The sequence below is a fragment of the Mytilus galloprovincialis genome, chromosome 9, assembly GCF_965363235.1.
Source record: "Mytilus galloprovincialis chromosome 9, xbMytGall1.hap1.1, whole genome shotgun sequence".
NCBI classification, from domain to species: Eukaryota; Metazoa; Mollusca; class Bivalvia; order Mytilida; family Mytilidae; genus Mytilus; species Mytilus galloprovincialis.
This window is the reverse complement of record NC_134846.1, coordinates 7,962,266-7,988,656: the sequence shown is the minus strand read 5'-3', so window position 1 is coordinate 7,988,656 and position 26,391 is coordinate 7,962,266. Positions and strand designations below refer to the sequence as shown.

At 35.1% G+C, this 26,391-nt stretch overlaps 1 protein-coding gene across 5 annotated transcripts in view; it reads left to right on the top strand.

The window, feature by feature from the left end:
- The window catches only part of LOC143044349 (ras-related protein Rab-26-like), a 188,879-nt gene that overhangs the window by 125,845 nt on the left and 36,643 nt on the right, over positions 1–26,391 (top strand). The window contains exon 1 of one of the 5 annotated variants that reach the window (XM_076216300.1): positions 24,786–25,448. The exons of the other annotated variants lie outside the window; for them this stretch is intronic. Within the exon in view, the coding sequence (XP_076072415.1) occupies positions 25,386–25,448 (63 nt within the window). The 5' untranslated portion in view covers positions 24,786–25,385. Of the gene's footprint in view, positions 1–24,785; positions 25,449–26,391 lie in introns of those variants that run through there. 5 annotated transcript variants of the gene reach the window in all.

Genomic DNA, 26,391 nt, shown 5'->3' with positions numbered 1-26,391 from the left:
ATTACGATGTTTTTAAAATAAGACCGCAGTTACTTAATCATGACTTCAGATAGCTTCTTTGGGACATGTATAATTTTTCTGATATTATTAAAATCCATTTTCGTCCGTTATATCTTATTAAAGTGAAGACAGAAAAAAAACTACGGGTTGAGCAGCTAATTGGGACATTTTTTTTCTTTTGTATTTAAACTCTTTTGACGATCTTCCTTCTCTTAAAGTTAAAAACGTCTGTTACTTCATTTTAAGTTAAATGTATACAAAACAATTGCAAAATTTTTAACCATTCTACTTACTAATGAATCCGCACTGGGGTTTTAAAGACTCACATAAAACAAAATTGTAACAGCGGGACACCCTTAAAATGACGTTATAGGCATCGAAATGAGCAAAGTTTTTCATTAAAAAATAAACAAAGCACAAAATCATCTATGTTATTGATTTCTGTGGTTTATTTCCTTTCGAATGATATGCATAACATGGATATTTATTGTATAGGATAAGAGCTTGAATTTGAATAACCCACCTTCTCACCCATATTTCCAAAGTGACACCAATATCGTGCGCAACGTCAATACGCTATCAACAGTCTAGAAAACGAATTTATACAGTACAAATTAAATTTGCAATTACGGTAATCACTAATAACCGGCGTTGATCACATAACATTCATATTAATAAAAAGAATCTATAAAACCAATGCATGAACTATTTGGCACTGGACGTTATGTCTCTTGATCGTGTGTCTTTAGTGATGCTGGAAACCTAAAATTTATGAAAAAAATGGATAACCATTTTATGATTTGATGAGTTTTTGAAATACACACAAATTCAGATGGAGAACTATTAACAAAAGTGAGAAAAAAATGCTGCTTAACGCCAGCCATGCAATATTCGGATAAATATGAAAAGCATTATCAGAGTTTATAAGTACAAAATAATTTACAAAGTTACTGATTAATTCAACTCTATAACTATTTGTAGGTTCGCTCTAAATGAGTATGAAATACTTGCAACTGAACAATCAGCAATTTCAGTCAAAAGTTGATTAACAATTACAGATTGAATTTGGAATTATGATATTTATTAAAAACCTACATTTAATTAACTAATAAAAGCTAATAAATGAAAACTTTGTCACCTGTGTTCCCATCATAGAATAGCCGTAAACGTTATCAGCGATTTTATTTAGGAGATACATGTATTAACGCTAAAAGACGTGATCGAGACGTTCTGGCGTTAAATATTGGACACGTTTTGGCGAATAACAATTATCGGACACGTTTGGGGTTTTTGAAATCAGACACGTTTGGGGAATATTGTACATTTCGGACACGTTTAGGGAGAAAAGACACGTTTGGGGGAATCGGACACGTTTGGGGGGAAGGACACGTTTGGGAGTGTTACATATATGCTAGTAAAATTGTAAATATTTCGTTTCTTGTTTCTGTCTCTTTCCCCCAATTAACGTTTATATATGTTTGTTGTAATTTGGTAGTTTCGCTGTTCAAATGCTCCTGGATTTGTCTTTGAGTATGTGAAAGATGCAGGTAGTATATCGCCAGCTATTTTTCATTATCTTATTTTATCAACACTTTCATCCTGGGACTATTATACTAACGTTAATATAATAGTCCCAGTCTAAAACAGTGACTTATACGTATAGATTATCGGGTTTTCTACACGTTGATATCGTAAAATATCAGCCGCGAGCCACAATGTGAACCATTTTGGCGAGTGAGCGTAGCGAACGAGCTAAAAAGATTCACATTGTGTCGAGCGGCTGATATTTTACGATATCTATACGAAGAAAACCCGATTATCTTTTTATCGTTCTATTACTGGCCGTTTCTTTCTCCCTAAGACAGTTTTACGCTTGACAAAAGCAAGCTTGATAACGTCTCCTCTCGCATTGTGACGTCGCTGATAACTTCTCCTCTCACATTGTGACGTCGCTGATAATAATCTTTATTGATAATGCCTGGTCTCGTTTTGAAGTCTTGATACGAGAATTACGGAGAAACAGAGCAGGTTGATATAGGCAGAGGGAAGGACGATAATTACATCTATCCCGATTTTATGGAAAATGTAAAAAAATAGCATATTTTCAAAAATCTCTGACAAAAAACTTTATAAATTGTGCATCAAGTTTGAAAAAGAAATACTTGCCCTTGTGCAGCCGTTGCCAGCTTTCAATGTGGGAATATTTTTTTTTTAAATCAGGATTGTTTTACCAGGCAAATAATTAAGAAAATTCATGTTATAGAGGAATTTACACATTTTGTACATAAATCAAGCCGTCAGTTTTCTCCTTTGAATTGTTTTACATTTGTCATTTCGGGGCCTTTTATAGCTGACTATAAGGTAAGGGTTTTGCTCATTGTTGATTGCATGTAGAAATTATTAATTGGTCTTATACGGCCGCATCTTCTACTTTATTATGAAAATGAGAACGGTAATTATGTATTGTTTTGGTTTTGCTTTCGGAATATAATTGAGAAAGGAAAAGGGGAATGTGTCAAAGCGACAACAACTCGACCACAGAGCAGACAACAGGAAACATATTTTACGAGCTATCCTTTCATTTGATATTTTTTTCACAAACTCAAGCTCCAAAAAAAGGGCCGGCGATCAATACTTGTTTTATAATGTTTGAAATTATAGAATTTGGCAAAGTATGGAAAACTCTTACACAGACCAATGAATACCTACCTCACAGATTACCAGCAGGTCGAAATGCGATTTTGAATAATACAATTATTTTTATTTGACTAGATATGTATTTTGAGTAACTGCTATATGTGCATGTTCACATGGATCAGTGTTTTCTCAACCGAACAACTATGGACCAGGAATGCATTTCATGCACTTTTTATACTATACATTATTTTTGGTTCAGCGCTTCCATTTTCAACATATAACTGATTATCGGTTTACACTAAATCTTCTTTGACAATTTTTTGTTCCAAACTGATTATTTCATTGTTTTCGGTTTCAATCTTTTTGGTTTCGTTTTTACATTGTTTTACAAGTATAATCAAAGTACTGAAGTACTGAACATCGGATAACCGCAAGTTCTTGTGGATGGTCACAAGCACCTGTTACATTTCTATACCTGAAACTGAGGTTTATGCACAGAGATATATTTTTTAAAGTTCGTGCGTGGATGATGAATAAATGACAGGGAATTCAACCTCACCGCTTTAATATCTATTATATTGTGGTGATACAAATCAGTATACTCTGGTTTGCTGTTATATATTATATTAATATTTGTATATAGCAGTTACATGTATGTATAATTTTCATCAAATTGTATATCATTCTATTCTACGATTCTAATAAAAGTGCAGTACAAGTGCATGGTGGACACTCTTCTATAACAATTTGATTTTTCCAGTAGATTGTATTTGAGTAGGCATTCATATTTTCCTACAAAACTTTCTTGTGATATTCTTCTGCATGCGTTAACACAATTTTTCTGTACGTGTGAATAGATTTTAATGCATGTAAATATTTCTAACGACAAAATATTTTCGTATTATTAATCTCTGTTCTTATGAGTATTCATTGAAGAAATGAATTTATAACAAGCGATAAGAAATGTTATTTTGCACTCGATGATATCTGCGTATTTATACGATCGGTTACCAGTCAAAAACGAAAGTCAAATCTCTATGGCAACAATACATCGGAATGCCCTCACGGTCATCACGATGTAAAAATCAATATTCAAGCTATGTTTTGTGGCGTTTTGCGAAGATAAAAAAGGTCTACTTTACACCAAAAAAAAAAAAAAAAAAAAATCTGCACCCAGCAGAATGATTAGTTTTTTTTTTCTTGAAAGAGTTGGGAGTATCTGTAAATTAATACCTTGGAGCTAGCTGTTGCATTTTTATGTGCCATCCATCATGTATGTCGGACAACTACTCTATCTCTCCCTCTCTTTTGATCTTTTTCAAATTATGGTAAAAGAATAGTTTCAATTTCAATATACATGTACTAGTTTCATCACATGCCCATGTACCTGGCAATTCTGTTAAAGATTTGAGAAAATAAACTTCATTATGCCACACTACTTCTGAATGTAATAACCTTATTTTTCAGACACATATTGCTAGGTAGATGACTATGGATTTTTCTACTTACAGTAGATAAAAAAAATGATCGTTAGCTATACTGAAATGTTTATGACATACGAGTATATCTCTGAAAAAACTTTTTGTTAAATGAGTCGATGCGACAAAAAAAAAATGATTGCATGTTTTTTACTGAAATTTTCACGACTAATGATTACTTTTTCTATAAAGATTTTTGTGAGAAATTTCATTTATGTGTATAGCTTCGAATATTTTAATAGCAACGCTAGGAATTACTGATACTATCTGGCTGAGGAGGATAATTAAGATCTCACTTTTGATCGCATTTTCTTTTTCAATGTATCTTGCTTTTATTAAGTGGGAGTGTGGTCATTTGTAAGTTTTTTCTTTGTTATGAAGTATCCGAGTTAAATATTTCAACATCTCAAATCCTTGAATCAATGCAGATCAATATTTTAATGCATATTAAACGAGATCTTTATTTTATATCGATCAAACCATTTCATGAATTATATTATGCCAAATATGCAAGAAAAGTCGTATCAGTTTAACGTTATTATAACGCAAACGTCAAATTACGGTTACGGGGATATGTCTTTAAACATCTTAGATCGTTCCGGATTTTCTACCTGCAATTCAAACAAAAGTACATATCATATCATTTATAAGAAAATTAAATGTATTTTCCATTCATATCAGTTAACATGTGTTAAAAATTTGCGATATAGTAGAATTTCGTTTAATAAAAAGCCTCTGAATTATTCTTTGTGTTATTTTGTCAATTGGGACATTTTATTGGACACGGGGAAAATGGCGATGTTTTTTTTTAAAATAAGACCGCAGTTCCATATAGATGACTTCAGATAGGTTCTTTGGAACATGTATATTTTTTCTGATATTATTAAAATCCATTTTGTCCGTTATATCTTATGAAAGTAAAGACAGAAGTTTTTTTACGGGTTAAGCAGCTAATTGGGACATTTTTTCTCTTTTTTATTTAAACTCTTCTGACGATCTTCCTTCTGTAACAGTTAAAAAGTCTATTATTTCATTTAACTTTAAATGTATACAATACAGTTGTAAAATTTTAAACCATTCTACTTACTAATGAATCCGCACTGGGATTTCAAAGACGCGCATCAAACAAAATTGTAACAGCGGGACACCCTTGAAATGACGTTATATTCATCAAAAAAAGTTTTTCATTAAAAAATAGACAAAGAACAAAATAATCTATGTTATTGATTTCTATGGTTTATTTCCTTTCGAATGATATGCATAGCATGCATTGATATTTATTGTATAGGATAAGAGCTTGAATTTGAATAACCCGCCTTCTAACCCATATTTCGAAAGTGACACCAATATCGTGCGCAACTGAAGTACAGTAAAATATTTGTACCGAAACGTACAATCATTGTTTAGTACTAAGTACATTATTAATGTACATGTTCAGACTTTCAGCATTACAGTACTGGAAAAGTACATATTAAATATAGTAGTGTAGTTGTGAATTATTGATTTCAGCATTACAGTACTGGAAAAGTACATATTAAATATAGTAGTGTAGTAAAAACTGTTGTGAATTATTGATTTCAGTAAGAATTTTTGACAAGAACACGTATATATATTCTATAGACTGGGGTAAACAAGAGTAAAAGTATTAATTTTAAAGCATTTTATTTGAATTTTAAGGTTGTACCCACATGCTTTCTCAGATTTTTACTTTAATGTAAAATGTATGACTGTTTTCGAGAAAGATCAAGTCCTGATGATTTCTGTAACATATCGAAATATACAAAAAGCGTATTTATATAGTATAACCAATACGAAGATTTTTTCCGAAAGATGTGGTTTCGTACTACGATGACTTGGCAAGTTCAACCTTGTTTGATAATGATATCCGAAAAAGACTAATCAAAGATGAAAGTCGTTGAATAAAAACCCATACAGAGTTACAAAGAATAAAACGTTGAAATTAGTTATGATATGGTTTTCCCACATATTATCTTTTATCATCTGTATGAAAAGAAAATCGCCATTTGTTTGTATAGAATACTTAATTGTAAAGCTTTTTAACAGAATCATAAGACTGTGAAAGAAAATACAATACGCCCACGTTAAGACATTGTCCATATCTTTTTGTGGTTCTTCTTCTTGATTGATTTTGTCATAATTTACAAATCTTGTGATTTGTGATCTTGTGTTGCTGGTGCTTAATACAAGCTATATTTCACAACCAATTGAATCTGTATGAAAATTAAGTTGCTGTCTTTGAAGTTTTCTAACTTACATTGTAGTAAGGAATGTCTTTATAACATTAGAACAGAGGAAGTGGGAAGGCATGCATTAAACAGTTAGATCTAGTAGAAATGTACAGTGTACTAATGTGAAAGAAACAAACATTAAACTAACCTAAACCCAAGTATGTATGTGAAGTTAGCAGCCGGTTCGTTATTCGTTATTCGATATTCAATATCCAACCGGCTGCTAGCAGCCAGTTTGATATTCAAAATTTAATGAAAAATCATAAGAAAATTAAATACTGGAAATCATTAAAAGCACGATTTTCATAGTCAAAAGGACTGATAAGATACGTAGGAATCATTAAATGACCTTTTCAAGCTGTCGCAATTTCTCGTTGTCCTCGAATATAAACCCTTTTCCGTGCGACTTATTTGTCTGTATGTAATATAGAGTTTTGTCATAAAAACGACTTCAAAGATGTACTTTTGTGTATAATGTTTCTTACGACAAAAAGAAAAAACAATAACTCAAGAATTTTTTTTAACTATAAATAGAAATATCTACGGAGGGCTAAGATTGTCACTTTTCAGTCAAAAAAAGGGCACATGCAGGGTGATGGTGAGAGCCCCCTGATCTCTCAATCTTTCTAATATTTAACAGACATTTAGTCAATAGGTAGATACAAACGTGAGTAAAAGGACTTTGGGTACACTTCCTGTCTTCTATGTTTACGGAGCGGCCAAAGTGCCAGTTGGATATTCAAAATATATAGCGAAAACCTACCCGAGACCGCTTAAATGAGGTTGAGACCCCCCTGGTCTTTCAATGTCCATAAAATTCAACCAAATCATTGACTCTGTATATATAAAGATTGTATTAGATGGATTTTCCAGAAAAACGTCATCTTCAATACCTACGGAGGGCTAAGATTGTCACTTTTCAGTCAAAAAATGTCCAAATTTTAGGACAAAGGGCACAGGGTGATGGTGAGAGCCCCCTGATCTCTCAATCTTTCTAATATTTAACAGACATTTAGTCAATAGGTAGATACAAACGTGAGTAAAAGGACTTTGGGTACACTTCCTGTCTTCTATGTTTACGGAGCGGCCAAAGTGCCAGTTGGATATTCAAAATATATAGCGAAAACCTACCCGAGACCGCTTAAATGAGGTTGAGACCCCCCTGGTCTTTCAATGTCCATAAAATTCAACCAAATCATTGACTCTGTATATATAAAGATTGTATTAGATGGATTTTCCAGAAAAACGTCATCTTCAATACCTACGGAGGGCTAAGATTGTCACTTTTCAGTCAAAAAATGTCCAAATTTTAGGACAAAGGGCACAGGGTGATGGTGAGAGCCCCCTGATCTCTCAATCTTTCTAATATTTAACAGACATTTAGTCAATAGGTAGATACAAACGTGAGTAAAAGGACTTTGGGTACACTTCCTGTCTTCTATGTTTACGGAGCGGCCAAAGTGCCAGTTGGATATTCAAAATATATAGCGAAAACCTACCCGAGACCGCTTAAATGAGGTTGAGACCCCCCTGGTCTTTCAATGTCCATAAAATTCAACCAAATCATTGACTCTGTATATATAAAGATTGTATTAGATGGATTTTCCAGAAAAACGTCATCTTCAATACCTACGGAGGGCTAAGATTGTCACTTTTCAGTCAAAAAATGTCCAAATTTTAGGACAAAGGGCACAGGGTGATGGTGAGAGCCCCCTGATCTCTCAATCTTTCTAATATTTAACAGACATTTAGTCAATAGGTAGATACAAACGTGAGTAAAAGGACTTTGGGTACACTTCCTGTCTTCTATGTTTACGGAGCGGCCAAAGTGCCAGTTGGATATTCAAAATATATAGCGAAAACCTACCCGAGACCGCTTAAATGAGGTTGAGACCCCCCTGGTCTTTCAATGTCCATAAAATTCAACCAAATCATTGACTCTGTATATATAAAGATTGTATTAGATGGATTTTCCAGAAAAACGTCATCTTCAATACCTACGGAGGGCTAAGATTGTCACTTTTCAGTCAAAAAATGTCCAAATTTTAGGACAAAGGGCACAGGGTGATGGTGAGAGCCCCCTGATCTCTCAATCTTTCTAATATTTAACAGACATTTAGTCAATAGGTAGATACAAACGTGAGTAAAAGGACTTTGGGTACACTTCCTGTCTTCTATGTTTACGGAGCGGCCAAAGTGCCAGTTGGATATTCAAAATATATAGCGAAAACCTACCCGAGACCGCTTAAATGAGGTTGAGACCCCCCTGGTCTTTCAATGTCCATAAAATTCAACCAAATCATTGACTCTGTATATATAAAGATTGTATTAGATGGATTTTCCAGAAAAACGTCATCTTCAATACCTACGGAGGGCTAAGATTGTCACTTTTCAGTCAAAAAATGTCCAAATTTTAGGACAAAGGGCACAGGGTGATGGTGAGAGCCCCCTGATCTCTCAATCTTTCTAATATTTAACAGACATTTAGTCAATAGGTAGATACAAACGTGAGTAAAAGGACTTTGGGTACACTTCCTGTCTTCTATGTTTACGGAGCGGCCAAAGTGCCAGTTGGATATTCAAAATATATAGCGAAAACCTACCCGAGACCGCTTAAATGAGGTTGAGACCCCCCTGGTCTTTCAATGTCCATAAAATTCAACCAAATCATTGACTCTGTATATATAAAGATTGTATTAGATGGATTTTCCAGAAAAACGTCATCTTCAATACCTACGGAGGGCTAAGATTGTCACTTTTCAGTCAAAAAATGTCCAAATTTTAGGACAAAGGGCACAGGGTGATGGTGAGAGCCCCCTGATCTCTCAATCTTTCTAATATTTAACAGACATTTAGTCAATAGGTAGATACAAACGTGAGTAAAAGGACTTTGGGTACACTTCCTGTCTTCTATGTTTACGGAGCGGCCAAAGTGCCAGTTGGATATTCAAAATATATAGCGAAAACCTACCCGAGACCGCTTAAATGAGGTTGAGACCCCCCTGGTCTTTCAATGTCCATAAAATTCAACCAAATCATTGACTCTGTATATATAAAGATTGTATTAGATGGATTTTCCAGAAAAACGTCATCTTCAATACCTACGGAGGGCTAAGATTGTCACTTTTCAGTCAAAAAATGTCCAAATTTTAGGACAAAGGGCACAGGGTGATGGTGAGAGCCCCCTGATCTCTCAATCTTTCTAATATTTAACAGACATTTAGTCAATAGGTAGATACAAACGTGAGTAAAAGGACTTTGGGTACACTTCCTGTCTTCTATGTTTACGGAGCGGCCAAAGTGCCAGTTGGATATTCAAAATATATAGCGAAAACCTACCCGAGACCGCTTAAATGAGGTTGAGACCCCCCTGGTCTTTCAATGTCCATAAAATTCAACCAAATCATTGACTCTGTATATATAAAGATTGTATTAGATGGATTTTCCAGAAAAACGTCATCTTCAATACCTACGGAGGGCTAAGATTGTCACTTTTCAGTCAAAAAATGTCCAAATTTTAGGACAAAGGGCACAGGGTGATGGTGAGAGCCCCCTGATCTCTCAATCTTTCTAATATTTAACAGACATTTAGTCAATAGGTAGATACAAACGTGAGTAAAAGGACTTTGGGTACACTTCCTGTCTTCTATGTTTACGGAGCGGCCAAAGTGCCAGTTGGATATTCAAAATATATAGCGAAAACCTACCCGAGACCGCTTAAATGAGGTTGAGACCCCCCTGGTCTTTCAATGTCCATAAAATTCAACCAAATCATTGACTCTGTATATATAAAGATTGTATTAGATGGATTTTCCAGAAAAACGTCATCTTCAATACCTACGGAGGGCTAAGATTGTCACTTTTCAGTCAAAAAATGTCCAAATTTTAGGACAAAGGGCACAGGGTGATGGTGAGAGCCCCCTGATCTCTCAATCTTTCTAATATTTAACAGACATTTAGTCAATAGGTAGATACAAACGTGAGTAAAAGGACTTTGGGTACACTTCCTGTCTTCTATGTTTACGGAGCGGCCAAAGTGCCAGTTGGATATTCAAAATATATAGCGAAAACCTACCCGAGACCGCTTAAATGAGGTTGAGACCCCCCTGGTCTTTCAATGTCCATAAAATTCAACCAAATCATTGACTCTGTATATATAAAGATTGTATTAGATGGATTTTCCAGAAAAACGTCATCTTCAATACCTACGGAGGGCTAAGATTGTCACTTTTCAGTCAAAAAATGTCCAAATTTTAGGACAAAGGGCACAGGGTGATGGTGAGAGCCCCCTGATCTCTCAATCTTTCTAATATTTAACAGACATTTAGTCAATAGGTAGATACAAACGTGAGTAAAAGGACTTTGGGTACACTTCCTGTCTTCTATGTTTACGGAGCGGCCAAAGTGCCAGTTGGATATTCAAAATATATAGCGAAAACCTACCCGAGACCGCTTAAATGAGGTTGAGACCCCCCTGGTCTTTCAATGTCCATAAAATTCAACCAAATCATTGACTCTGTATATATAAAGATTGTATTAGATGGATTTTCCAGAAAAACGTCATCTTCAATACCTACGGAGGGCTAAGATTGTCACTTTTCAGTCAAAAAATGTCCAAATTTTAGGACAAAGGGCACAGGGTGATGGTGAGAGCCCCCTGATCTCTCAATCTTTCTAATATTTAACAGACATTTAGTCAATAGGTAGATACAAACGTGAGTAAAAGGACTTTGGGTACACTTCCTGTCTTCTATGTTTACGGAGCGGCCAAAGTGCCAGTTGGATATTCAAAATATATAGCGAAAACCTACCCGAGACCGCTTAAATGAGGTTGAGACCCCCCTGGTCTTTCAATGTCCATAAAATTCAACCAAATCATTGACTCTGTATATATAAAGATTGTATTAGATGGATTTTCCAGAAAAACGTCATCTTCAATACCTACGGAGGGCTAAGATTGTCACTTTTCAGTCAAAAAATGTCCAAATTTTAGGACAAAGGGCACAGGGTGATGGTGAGAGCCCCCTGATCTCTCAATCTTTCTAATATTTAACAGACATTTAGTCAATAGGTAGATACAAACGTGAGTAAAAGGACTTTGGGTACACTTCCTGTCTTCTATGTTTACGGAGCGGCCAAAGTGCCAGTTGGATATTCAAAATATATAGCGAAAACCTACCCGAGACCGCTTAAATGAGGTTGAGACCCCCCTGGTCTTTCAATGTCCATAAAATTCAACCAAATCATTGACTCTGTATATATAAAGATTGTATTAGATGGATTTTCCAGAAAAACGTCATCTTCAATACCTACGGAGGGCTAAGATTGTCACTTTTCAGTCAAAAAATGTCCAAATTTTAGGACAAAGGGCACAGGGTGATGGTGAGAGCCCCCTGATCTCTCAATCTTTCTAATATTTAACAGACATTTAGTCAATAGGTAGATACAAACGTGAGTAAAAGGACTTTGGGTACACTTCCTGTCTTCTATGTTTACGGAGCGGCCAAAGTGCCAGTTGGATATTCAAAATATATAGCGAAAACCTACCCGAGACCGCTTAAATGAGGTTGAGACCCCCCTGGTCTTTCAATGTCCATAAAATTCAACCAAATCATTGACTCTGTATATATAAAGATTGTATTAGATGGATTTTCCAGAAAAACGTCATCTTCAATACCTACGGAGGGCTAAGATTGTCACTTTTCAGTCAAAAAATGTCCAAATTTTAGGACAAAGGGCACAGGGTGATGGTGAGAGCCCCCTGATCTCTCAATCTTTCTAATATTTAACAGACATTTAGTCAATAGGTAGATACAAACGTGAGTAAAAGGACTTTGGGTACACTTCCTGTCTTCTATGTTTACGGAGCGGCCAAAGTGCCAGTTGGATATTCAAAATATATAGCGAAAACCTACCCGAGACCGCTTAAATGAGGTTGAGACCCCCCTGGTCTTTCAATGTCCATAAAATTCAACCAAATCATTGACTCTGTATATATAAAGATTGTATTAGATGGATTTTCCAGAAAAACGTCATCTTCAATACCTACGGAGGGCTAAGATTGTCACTTTTCAGTCAAAAAATGTCCAAATTTTAGGACAAAGGGCACAGGGTGATGGTGAGAGCCCCCTGATCTCTCAATCTTTCTAATATTTAACAGACATTTAGTCAATAGGTAGATACAAACGTGAGTAAAAGGACTTTGGGTACACTTCCTGTCTTCTATGTTTACGGAGCGGCCAAAGTGCCAGTTGGATATTCAAAATATATAGCGAAAACCTACCCGAGACCGCTTAAATGAGGTTGAGACCCCCCTGGTCTTTCAATGTCCATAAAATTCAACCAAATCATTGACTCTGTATATATAAAGATTGTATTAGATGGATTTTCCAGAAAAACGTCATCTTCAATACCTACGGAGGGCTAAGATTGTCACTTTTCAGTCAAAAAATGTCCAAATTTTAGGACAAAGGGCACAGGGTGATGGTGAGAGCCCCCTGATCTCTCAATCTTTCTAATATTTAACAGACATTTAGTCAATAGGTAGATACAAACGTGAGTAAAAGGACTTTGGGTACACTTCCTGTCTTCTATGTTTACGGAGCGGCCAAAGTGCCAGTTGGATATTCAAAATATATAGCGAAAACCTACCCGAGACCGCTTAAATGAGGTTGAGACCCCCCTGGTCTTTCAATGTCCATAAAATTCAACCAAATCATTGACTCTGTATATATAAAGATTGTATTAGATGGATTTTCCAGAAAAACGTCATCTTCAATACCTACGGAGGGCTAAGATTGTCACTTTTCAGTCAAAAAATGTCCAAATTTTAGGACAAAGGGCACAGGGTGATGGTGAGAGCCCCCTGATCTCTCAATCTTTCTAATATTTAACAGACATTTAGTCAATAGGTAGATACAAACGTGAGTAAAAGGACTTTGGGTACACTTCCTGTCTTCTATGTTTACGGAGCGGCCAAAGTGCCAGTTGGATATTCAAAATATATAGCGAAAACCTACCCGAGACCGCTTAAATGAGGTTGAGACCCCCCTGGTCTTTCAATGTCCATAAAATTCAACCAAATCATTGACTCTGTATATATAAAGATTGTATTAGATGGATTTTCCAGAAAAACGTCATCTTCAATACCTACGGAGGGCTAAGATTGTCACTTTTCAGTCAAAAAATGTCCAAATTTTAGGACAAAGGGCACAGGGTGATGGTGAGAGCCCCCTGATCTCTCAATCTTTCTAATATTTAACAGACATTTAGTCAATAGGTAGATACAAACGTGAGTAAAAGGACTTTGGGTACACTTCCTGTCTTCTATGTTTACGGAGCGGCCAAAGTGCCAGTTGGATATTCAAAATATATAGCGAAAACCTACCCGAGACCGCTTAAATGAGGTTGAGACCCCCCTGGTCTTTCAATGTCCATAAAATTCAACCAAATCATTGACTCTGTATATATAAAGATTGTATTAGATGGATTTTCCAGAAAAACGTCATCTTCAATACCTACGGAGGGCTAAGATTGTCACTTTTCAGTCAAAAAATGTCCAAATTTTAGGACAAAGGGCACAGGGTGATGGTGAGAGCCCCCTGATCTCTCAATCTTTCTAATATTTAACAGACATTTAGTCAATAGGTAGATACAAACGTGAGTAAAAGGACTTTGGGTACACTTCCTGTCTTCTATGTTTACGGAGCGGCCAAAGTGCCAGTTGGATATTCAAAATATATAGCGAAAACCTACCCGAGACCGCTTAAATGAGGTTGAGACCCCCCTGGTCTTTCAATGTCCATAAAATTCAACCAAATCATTGACTCTGTATATATAAAGATTGTATTAGATGGATTTTCCAGAAAAACGTCATCTTCAATACCTACGGAGGGCTAAGATTGTCACTTTTCAGTCAAAAAATGTCCAAATTTTAGGACAAAGGGCACAGGGTGATGGTGAGAGCCCCCTGATCTCTCAATCTTTCTAATATTTAACAGACATTTAGTCAATAGGTAGATACAAACGTGAGTAAAAGGACTTTGGGTACACTTCCTGTCTTCTATGTTTACGGAGCGGCCAAAGTGCCAGTTGGATATTCAAAATATATAGCGAAAACCTACCCGAGACCGCTTAAATGAGGTTGAGACCCCCCTGGTCTTTCAATGTCCATAAAATTCAACCAAATCATTGACTCTGTATATATAAAGATTGTATTAGATGGATTTTCCAGAAAAACGTCATCTTCAATACCTACGGAGGGCTAAGATTGTCACTTTTCAGTCAAAAAATGTCCAAATTTTAGGACAAAGGGCACAGGGTGATGGTGAGAGCCCCCTGATCTCTCAATCTTTCTAATATTTAACAGACATTTAGTCAATAGGTAGATACAAACGTGAGTAAAAGGACTTTGGGTACACTTCCTGTCTTCTATGTTTACGGAGCGGCCAAAGTGCCAGTTGGATATTCAAAATATATAGCGAAAACCTACCCGAGACCGCTTAAATGAGGTTGAGACCCCCCTGGTCTTTCAATGTCCATAAAATTCAACCAAATCATTGACTCTGTATATATAAAGATTGTATTAGATGGATTTTCCAGAAAAACGTCATCTTCAATACCTACGGAGGGCTAAGATTGTCACTTTTCAGTCAAAAAATGTCCAAATTTTAGGACAAAGGGCACAGGGTGATGGTGAGAGCCCCCTGATCTCTCAATCTTTCTAATATTTAACAGACATTTAGTCAATAGGTAGATACAAACGTGAGTAAAAGGACTTTGGGTACACTTCCTGTCTTCTATGTTTACGGAGCGGCCAAAGTGCCAGTTGGATATTCAAAATATATAGCGAAAACCTACCCGAGACCGCTTAAATGAGGTTGAGACCCCCCTGGTCTTTCAATGTCCATAAAATTCAACCAAATCATTGACTCTGTATATATAAAGATTGTATTAGATGGATTTTCCAGAAAAACGTCATCTTCAATACCTACGGAGGGCTAAGATTGTCACTTTTCAGTCAAAAAATGTCCAAATTTTAGGACAAAGGGCACAGGGTGATGGTGAGAGCCCCCTGATCTCTCAATCTTTCTAATATTTAACAGACATTTAGTCAATAGGTAGATACAAACGTGAGTAAAAGGACTTTGGGTACACTTCCTGTCTTCTATGTTTACGGAGCGGCCAAAGTGCCAGTTGGATATTCAAAATATATAGCGAAAACCTACCCGAGACCGCTTAAATGAGGTTGAGACCCCCCTGGTCTTTCAATTGACTAAATGTCTGTTAAATATTAGAAAGATTGAGAGATCAGGGGGCTCTCACCATCACCCTGTGCCCATTGTCCTAAAATTTGGACATTTTTTGACTGAAAAGTGACAATCTTAGCCCTCCGTAGGTATTGAAGATGACGTTTTTCTGGAAAATCCATCTAATACAATCTTTATATATACAGAGTCAATGATTTGGTTGAATTTTATGGACATTGAAAGACCAGGGGGGTCTCAACCTCATTTAAGCGGTCTCGGGTAGGTTTTCGCTATATATTTTGAATATCCAACTGGCACTTTGGCCGCTCCGTAAACATAGAAGACAGGAAGTGTACCCAAAGTCCTTTTACTCACGTTTGTATCTACCTATTGACTAAATGTCTGTTAAATATTAGAAAGATTGAGAGATCAGGGGGCTCTCACCATCACCCTGTGCCCTTTGTCCTAAAATTTGGACATTTTTTGACTGAAAAGTGACAATCTTAGCCCTCCGTAGGTATTGAAGATGACGTTTTTCTGGAAAATCCATCTAATACAATCTTCATATATACAGAGTCAATGATTTGGTTGAATTTTATGGACATTGAAAGACCAGGGGGGTCTCAACCTCATTTAAGCGGTCTCGGGTAGGTTTTCGCTATATATTTTGAATATCCAACTGGCACTTTGGCCGCTCCGTAAACATAGAAGACAGGAAGTGTACCCAAAGTCCTTTTACTCACGTTTGTATCTACCTATTGACTAAATGTCTGTTAAATATTAGAAAGATTGAGAGATCAGGGGGCTCTCACCATCACCCTGTGCCCTTTGTCCTAAAATTTGGACATTTTTTGACTGAAAAGTGACAATCTTAGCCCTCCGTAGGTATTGAAGATGACGTTTTTCTGGAAAATCCATCTAATACAATCTTTATATATACAGAGTCAATGATTTGGTTGAATTTTATGGACATTGAAAGACCAGGGGGGTCTCAACCTCATTTAAGCGGTCTCGGGTAGGTTTTCGCTATATATTTTGAATATCCAACTGGCACTTTGGCCGCTCCGTAAACATAGAAGACAGGAAGTGTACCCAAAGTCCTTTTACTCACGTTTGTATCTACCTATTGACTAAATGTCTGTTAAATATTAGAAAGATTGAGAGATCAGGGGGCTCTCACCATCACCCTGTGCCCTTTGTCCTAAAATTTGGACATTTTTTGACTGAAAAGTGACAATCTTAGCCCTCCGTAGGTATTGAAGATGACGTTTTTCTGGAAAATCCATCTAATACAATCTTTATATATACAGAGTCAATGATTTGGTTGAATTTTATGGACATTGAAAGACCAGGGGGGTCTCAACCTCATTTAAGCGGTCTCGGGTAGGTTTTCGCTATATATTTTGAATATCCAACTGGCACTTTGGCCGCTCCGTAAACATAGAAGACAGGAAGTGTACCCAAAGTCCTTTTACTCACGTTTGTATCTACCTATTGACTAAATGTCTGTTAAATATTAGAAAGATTGAGAGATCAGGGGGCTCTCACCATCACCCTGTGCCCTTTGTCCTAAAATTTGGACATTTTTTGACTGAAAAGTGACAATCTTAGCCCTCCGTAGGTATTGAAGATGACGTTTTTCTGGAAAATCCATCTAATACAATCTTTATATATACAGAGTCAATGATTTGGTTGAATTTTATGGACATTGAAAGACCAGGGGGGTCTCAACCTCATTTAAGCGGTCTCGGGTAGGTTTTCGCTATATATTTTGAATATCCAACTGGCACTTTGGCCGCTCCGTAAACATAGAAGACAGGAAGTGTACCCAAAGTCCTTTTACTCACGTTTGTATCTACCTATTGACTAAATGTCTATTAAATATTAGAAAGATTGAGAGATCAGGGGGCTCTCACCATCACCCTGTGCCCTTTGTCCTAAAATTTGGACATTTTTTGACTGAAAAGTGACAATCTTAGCCCTCCGTAGGTATTGAAGATGACGTTTTTCTGGAAAATCCATCTAATACAATCTTTATATATACAGAGTCAATGATTTGGTTGAATTTTATGGACATTGAAAGACCAGGGGGGTCTCAACCTCATTTAAGCGGTCTCGGGTAGGTTTTCGCTATATATTTTGAATATCCAACTGGCACTTTGGCCGCTCCGTAAACATAGAAGACAGGAAGTGTACCCAAAGTCCTTTTACTCACGTTTGTATCTACCTATTGACTAAATGTCTGTTAAATATTAGAAAGATTGAGAGATCAGGGGGCTCTCACCATCACCCTGTGCCCTTTGTCCTAAAATTTGGACATTTTTTGACTGAAAAGTGACAATCTTAGCCCTCCGTAGGTATTGAAGATGACGTTTTTCTGGAAAATCCATCTAATACAATCTTTATATATACAGAGTCAATGATTTGGTTGAATTTTATGGACATTGAAAGACCAGGGGGGTCTCAACCTCATTTAAGCGGTCTCGGGTAGGTTTTCGCTATATATTTTGAATATCCAACTGGCACTTTGGCCGCTCCGTAAACATAGAAGACAGGAAGTGTACCCAAAGTCCTTTTACTCACGTTTGTATCTACCTATTGACTAAATGTCTGTTAAATATTAGAAAGATTGAGAGATCAGGGGGCTCTCACCATCACCCTGTGCCCTTTGTCCTAAAATTTGGACATTTTTTGACTGAAAAGTGACAATCTTAGCCCTCCGTAGGTATTGAAGATGACGTTTTTCTGGAAAATCCATCTAATACAATCTTTATATATACAGAGTCAATGATTTGGTTGAATTTTATGGACATTGAAAGACCAGGGGGGTCTCAACCTCATTTAAGCGGTCTCGGGTAGGTTTTCGCTATATATTTTGAATATCCAACTGGCACTTTGGCCGCTCCGTAAACATAGAAGACAGGAAGTGTACCCAAAGTCCTTTTACTCACGTTTGTATCTACCTATTGACTAAATGTCTATTAAATATTAGAAAGATTGAGAGATCAGGGGGCTCTCACCATCACCCTGTGCCCTTTGTCCTAAAATTTGGACATTTTTTGACTGAAAAGTGACAATCTTAGCCCTCCGTAGATATTTCTATTTATAGTTAAAAAAAATTCTTGAGTTATTGTTTTTTCTTTTTGTCGTAAGAAACATTATACACAAAAGTACATCTTTGAAGTCGTTTTTATGACAAAACTCTATATTACATACAGACAAATAAGTCGCACGGAAAAGGGTTTATATTCGAGGACAACGAGAAATTGCGACAGCTTGAAAAGGTCATTTAATGATTCCTACGTATCTTATCAGTCCTTTTGACTATGGAAATCGTGCTTTTAATGATTTCCAGTATTTAATTTTCTTATGATTTTTCATTAAATTTTGAATATCAAACTGGCTGCTAGCAGCCGGTTGGATATTGAATATCGAATAACGAATAACGAACCGGCTGCTAACTTCACATACATAACCCAAGTAAGGTCCTTTCATGTAAATGTGTCTTGCCAAATGCTTTTCGTTGTTTGGAGAATTAAAAATGAAAGATGTTTGATTTTTTTCTGTTTATTTTTTCACAACATTTGTAGACATTGGTCGATTTATAGCTTGACATATTGTATAAAGAAACTTGTCTATATAATTGTTGAGAATACATAATGCCATATCTGTCTATTTCGTTGTTTTGTTGCTGTTTCTTGGCGTGTACCATACATTCCCATATTGTCATATCCAAACTAATACAAAAAGATAAAATTTGTGCAGTTAATTGAAATTATTTTCATGGAATACTTTCTTGACTAGCAAGGCATGACTATCAATTATATATAAGTTGGGTAACTTCATATAAACCCTGTCCATCTAGATTACCTCCAAGCAGATTGTCTGTTCACCGTACTAAAATTAGCTTGCATTTTTGGGGATAAAGTACGTTAAGTTCTAGCAAAAATGAATTTTCAAAACAATATTAGCAAAACATATAGAATTTGGATACAATATCAGAAAGTTAAATAAGAACTTTTATAGATGTATTGACATGCTCTCTGTACGTTAAAGAATTTCAAATATTGCAACAACTAATAGGTGCGTAGATGGCATTTCTGTGAAATAAAATGTTGCCCCTATCAAAAAACGATTTTTCAAGTGGTACTCCAAGATGTCCGTCCTTCATCCTGGTGGGTACAAAGGATTTTATTTGTTTATCTGTTTAGCTACGAATATGTATGCCATATTTACTACTGGACTGTAATCAAGCAACAATCAACTAATCCATCTTTATATAACCATGATAACAACTGGTATAAACAAACATATTTTTATGACGAGACCATTGCTCCCATCTTATATTGATAAGAGAAAATTATAACGTCAGATATATGTTTGGTTAAATACAGTTTAAATGACTAAGCACATTTATATAAACAAGACAAAATATGCTACTATGACTTGAATTATTCTTTTTTAAGGGGCCAAAACGTGGCCGTATCATATCTCACTCCTTTCTGATAATCTTCACACGAAATAGGTCTTTGATTAAGTCTTACTGAAGCATGTGATTTATGCTAACCCAAAGGAATTTGCATATAAAACTCCTCATGATTTATCATAACTACCTCATGAAGAAAAATTGTTTCCACTTCATTACTCACAATATTGAAAATTTGATATGAATATTATTTCAAAATACTAGTACTTTACTGAATGAAACTCGGGTTTTGTCTTTTGTCAATCAATCAACTAAAAAGACAGACGGGAAAGAAGAACTTCATTCTTTAATTTTAAATTGACATTTTAAAAATTGTACATATATATTCAAATAACCATGGGACAGAGAGTTTGCAATCCAATGTTATGTTATTAAGTGGTCGTTTCGTTGTTAGTAATTACAGACTAGGGGAATAGCTCTGGTAGCATGGATGGAGACGATAACATACGGACACATAAAAAGACACAGCTTTCATTTAAATACATTTTAATCAGACAAAGATGACGTCACAAACATAAATACAAAATACTGGCAAAAGGGGAACAACTCTCTCTTTCACACAGAAACATAATCCGACCATACATACTGATACATAACATCCCGCCCACAAAACAAAAATTTACTAAATTTTTACAATGGTCAATGTGTTTATGTGTAAAAAAAATTACAATTAATAATTATTTCCAAAATTGAAAGTTTACATGAATAAAGTTAATCTCTCGACACTCTAGTAACCATTTTAAAACAAATGTATCAACGCTGTAAAACCGAAAGTCTGGCATCTCGGACTCCTCCCTCGGATGACCTTATGCACGCATTACTTTCACACAAACATTACAGTGATACACACATATTAATGGCATTTCCTACTAGACAAACATATATCATTATAAATAGCTGAATAAACATTTGATAATATCATCAGAGACCTTAAACTCTTAAATTTAATAAGATTTTATTTATGATAAATATCACACCGCTAAATGATAAACACGTTCACATTAGCTTAAATTCGAAGTAAACAAATAACGTAGATCAAAATTAGCATGAAAAGTATCTGGTTTCATAAAATCAACATGGTTAAAAATAGAATGTTCTCGTACAGAATAAATTCATCAGCTTTTCTTTAAAGTAGGTCTTCTCGGAAATCTGCAAAACCATGGCAATACAGTTATCACCAAAACACAGTAAATATAATTACGTTTTTAAAAGACGGAGTCAAATAAAGGTTACGGCGGAATGAACACAACAGCAATACAGTCAACATATTACGCAATACACATCACACGTGTAGAAGGTTCAACGGATAAATCTGGGTCAACAGTTGTTATAATATGTAAAATGGCTCTTCTGATGAAATCGGAACTTTAGACTATGCATGGCGATACAGATAAAAATATCCAAAATCCAATGAAAAATTAAAATCCAAAATATGTATAAATCATTATTCACGATCGTTTCGGGTCCCCACCATATTACAGACTAGGGGAATAGCTCTGGTAGCATGGATGGAGACGATAACATACGGACACATAAAAAGACACAGCTTTCATTTATACATTTTAATCAGACAAAGATGACGTCACAAACATAAATACAAAATACTGGCAAAAGGGGAACAACTCTCTCTTTCACACAGAAACATAATCCGACCATACATACTGATACATAACATTAGAATCATATTTCAACAATTTGGTTCACAGGTGAAAGACTATCATTGAGCAACTCATCGTTTCAGAATCTAAATGAATGCATTCTGGGAAATATTTTCAAAAGTGTACACCAAAACAGAATGTTTGGTTTAAAACGTCCTAGACGATGCAAATTCAACTAATGACGCGCGCGTGACGTTATTTTCATTTTGGGATACTAACAATTGATTTAATCGTAATTCTTAGTTTCTGAAACGGCGAATTACTGTCTCATTTCTTTCATATTCTGTGTGTCTTTGTAGATTGTCACATACTCATCACTTGACATCGCATATTTTTTTCTTTTAAATTACTCGTCTACTTGTAATGGCCAGCATCTTGTCTGGTAAATATGTACTTACACATATATCCATTTAATTTGCATCCAACTTAGTCCTTTTTTATCAAATAAATAAATAAAAACGAGGTACTCATTTTACATACAAATAATTACATTAGATGTATGTTTCATTATAATATTTTATTCTGATTGGCTAACTGCACATCACGTGTTATTCCGTAAGCAGTTGCATTGCTCAATACAACTTTTCACTCATGATAACACGTGCTCCAACAATAAAGTGCACAGGTGAATTAAATAATAACATATATAAAATTCGTGTTTCATGATCATAGCTAAAAAATGTAATTATAAGTATTGAATGCTTCTTTTTGTAACTTTATAGGGTTGTAAAAGCGTTGACCGTGCGTACATTTTTAGAATGAAGCGCTTCCGCGCTTCATACAAAATGTACTTCGGTCAACGCTTTTACACCCCAATAAATTTACAAAAAGAAGCATTCAATTCTTAAAGATATATCTACTAGTAGATGTAACCCAAATAGATAAGTTATACTTAACGTTATTTATGTGTTTACTCTGTTGTAAATCAGAGAAAAAAAATCATCATCAATATTGCTAGATTTGATGGATTTCTCATCATGTATAAAACATGGCATTAGTTTATAAAAATGTTGTTGTAAATTTGAAGGGGCGCGAGCATAACCAACCTCGGTTTCATAAATCAGTTACCATTACTCCTCTGAATAATGGATGGCAAGGTAATAAAAGACATAAAAACAATATGACAATATCCAAAAGTATAATTATGTTGTGTAGTTAAAGCTGCTTTAATCTCAGTATTACATAATTATGACTCATGGTTGATATTGATAACAGCTAGAGAAACAATTTGCAAAATTGTATGTACAGTGGTGGCAAAATTATAATGAATAAAAGAGATGTTGAGTAACGGTAAACGATGCAGCATTCCGTCACAAAAAATATCAAGAAACACTATATATGAATTTAGCAAAACACAATTATGTTCTTTGCATACAGAGGTCTCTGAATAGCATCAAGTCGGATCGGAGTAGGAGTAACGTTTCTCTAATGTTTATGCTATTTTCACATTTCCTGACCGGTGTGAGAAAAATATTTCTCCTCACTAGTGAAAAATCTGTTCTCGGCAAATGATTAGTCGAAATTTGATAATGACGTCAAAATGTTTTGTTTTCTTCTCAATTTTCCTATTGTGACGTCATGAAAAAAGGCGACCTTACCCGATGACGTCGCATATAAAGAACACAAGTTTCTGAAAATCTTTGAAAAAGAATGATTAAAGTCATCAGAAAAACAGATTTCGACACTATAACTCGTGTATTACGATATTTCTCCACTCTCGACAGTTAAATTTAATTATTTAAAAAGCTCGGCAAGCCTCGCGCTTTAAATAATGAAATTTAACTGTCTCGAGTGGAGAAATATCGTAATACACTTGTTGCAGTGTAGGAATCTATATGTCTTACTGTGACTGTTTCCTTGTTCTAAATTAAAAAAAAGAACATTGAAAATCCGTCTCAGCATGACGGTCTAGTGCAAAGTATGGTATAGATTCATGTCACATTGTTTTCGTCATGAGAAATGTATTTGATTTTACATCGGACGTAAAACAGCCACCAATCCATCCATCTATCCATCCATCGTCACCAACTGTATACAGAAATCAACAAGGAAATAACTTTACTTTCTTTACAACTTTTTTCTTTCCATCTTTTTTTTTTTATAAGAGCAATACAATTCTTGTTCTTCTTGTACATACATGAAATGTTTGCCACTGGACGTTTAGCAACAAATACTAAATCTTTTTATTCATAGCCATCAACTGTTCGTAATTAACGTCTTTTAGAAAGATGCGTCAGTTTACCCCTTTTCTGTTGTATAGACCGTTGTTTGTCTTTCCTTTTTTCCTGGTTGTTATTTCGTTGTCTTAAATGTACATAGTATCGGTTTTTCGTCGATTCATATTTTTTTACTGTCCCTATGTTATCTTCTACTTCTATTTTCCGGTATGTTTTCATCTATCAAAAGTACTTATTGCTAATATAACAAATAAAATTGAGAATGGCATAGGGGAATGTGTCAAAGAGACAACAACCCGACCAAAAATCATTTTTAACACCAGCATGCGAAGAGTTAGAGGCCCCGTTCAATCTGAATAACTTACTAGTGTAACTAAATGGATTGATGATGACATTTATAGCGGACAGTACGGTATAGGTGTTACTCATCTCATGGTGATATATAACTGCTTAAATCCGCTTCATTAGGACATTGTTTGGTATTCGTCTAAATTATAATCATAGCACATTCCTTATCATTTTTTCCAATATCTTTCGCTGTTTTTACAGATTTTGTTTAATTTTCATGTTTTTGCCATGTCTGGTGCACGTACTGTTAATTCTTCGACATTTGATTTTCGTTATTCCTCTAGGAATATCTCATTTTTTCTTCCGATTTTGCTACTGAATAAAAGTAATTGGTATGCATATATAATGCATTCAATTGTACTCGTTTACACTCGATAGATGATGTAGAAAATCATTACTTGAATAGAAAACTGATAAATGGGCTATTGCTGCTGAAAAAGGAATTAATAAACTCTGTTTTTCTCATTAATACTTTAATTACCTGGGTGACGAACGGTTCTAAAGCCGAGACAATTATTTCTGGGTTGAAGTTTTTTGTGCATATATATCAGTCTCTGTAGCAGTAATAATAATTCACCTTTATTAATGGACTAAAGTTTATATATTTTGTTTTAAAAGATCACGATATATGTTAACGGATTTGTGATGTAGTTCTTAAAATCAAATTAATACTCGGGGAATCAACTGACATTTATTTCAATTGAAAACAACAACTGTTAGCAAATAAAAAGGCAATTTGGAACAAATCAGAAATCATTTCTATCAACAAGCTGATGATGAACTCACCAAAACAATTCAATTTGCGTCTATACAGAGATTTTATTTCATTAGAATCGTAATCGTTATGTGTTTTTCAATTTCTATGCTTTGGTGACAGTATCAGTAAGCGTTGACAGGGAACAAGATGTCTGTCACATACAGTATGGGCTCATTAAGATTTCACAGCTTGTAAGAAGGAACCAGTTAATAACATGAAATGAACATATGCTCTGTAGCATTTAGTTTTACTGTGATCACCTATTGCGTCAAGAATTGATGAAATAACAAAAAAATCCATAGGTGGAAATTTACAACGGATAATTCTGTATTAAAGGCAGAATATTTATGTATAATCAAATGGGGTTTGTCTACTCTGATGTTGAACATGCGGATGAAGTTTTTTATAAGGTAAATAACAGATTATTTTATTTTGATTTATCCCTTTTTATATATATCAGCTTATTTTTCTTTTCTAGATAATCAACCACGAGTTATTTCATGTGGTTTTCCTAAAGTTGGATGGTCTCAATACTATGTTATTTAACTTTCAGGTGTAACTTTCAAAATAAAAACATATGTTCATCATAATATATCCGAACGATTTTAGCATCGTTTGTGGTTTATCGTATCATACTATAGAGTAAAGCGTTGAGGATTTGGAATTAGACATTTCCATCAACAAGCTTCTATATTGTTATTGCAACTTCATCTAGAACATTCAAGACAGGTTTAAATGATTAAAAAGTGATATTGCATGATTTAATTTATATGTCAACGAGAAACATACAATAAATAATTGTATTTACAAGAGTAGGGGTGTGGGTTATTTACTTAAACTGTGATTCATGACTCTTATTTTATTTTAAGATTAAGACTAAGACCGCTAGTATATATGAAACAGGAACTATATCGATTGTATAAAGGAATGTATTCCTCTCGTAGTAAAACTCAAATAAGATTCTATACCACTATACTTCGCGACTTTGACATCAACAGGTGCGAATTATTACTGCACTTTGCAACATGATAATATATTTACTTCTAGTGGACTAGTGAATTGCTACCAATTCGGAGCACCACGATTTTGACAGGCTTCGTGTTGCTCATTGTTTTTTAGATTTCCCTGTAGTGAATTGTGAACTTTCCTTTTTCTTTTTGTATTTTTTTTAGTGCAAGTGTTGTATATTTTTCGTCGACTTTGAGGTTAACAGGTCTCTTTTCCAGTTGGGTTTTTAGATCGTATCGTGGTAACCGCTCCGACAAAAAAAGAAGTAAAAGTGAAAAGAAAGACGAGGTCATTGCCTATAATTAAGTTTTATATGATATTATGTTACTTACTTACTTCTATGTT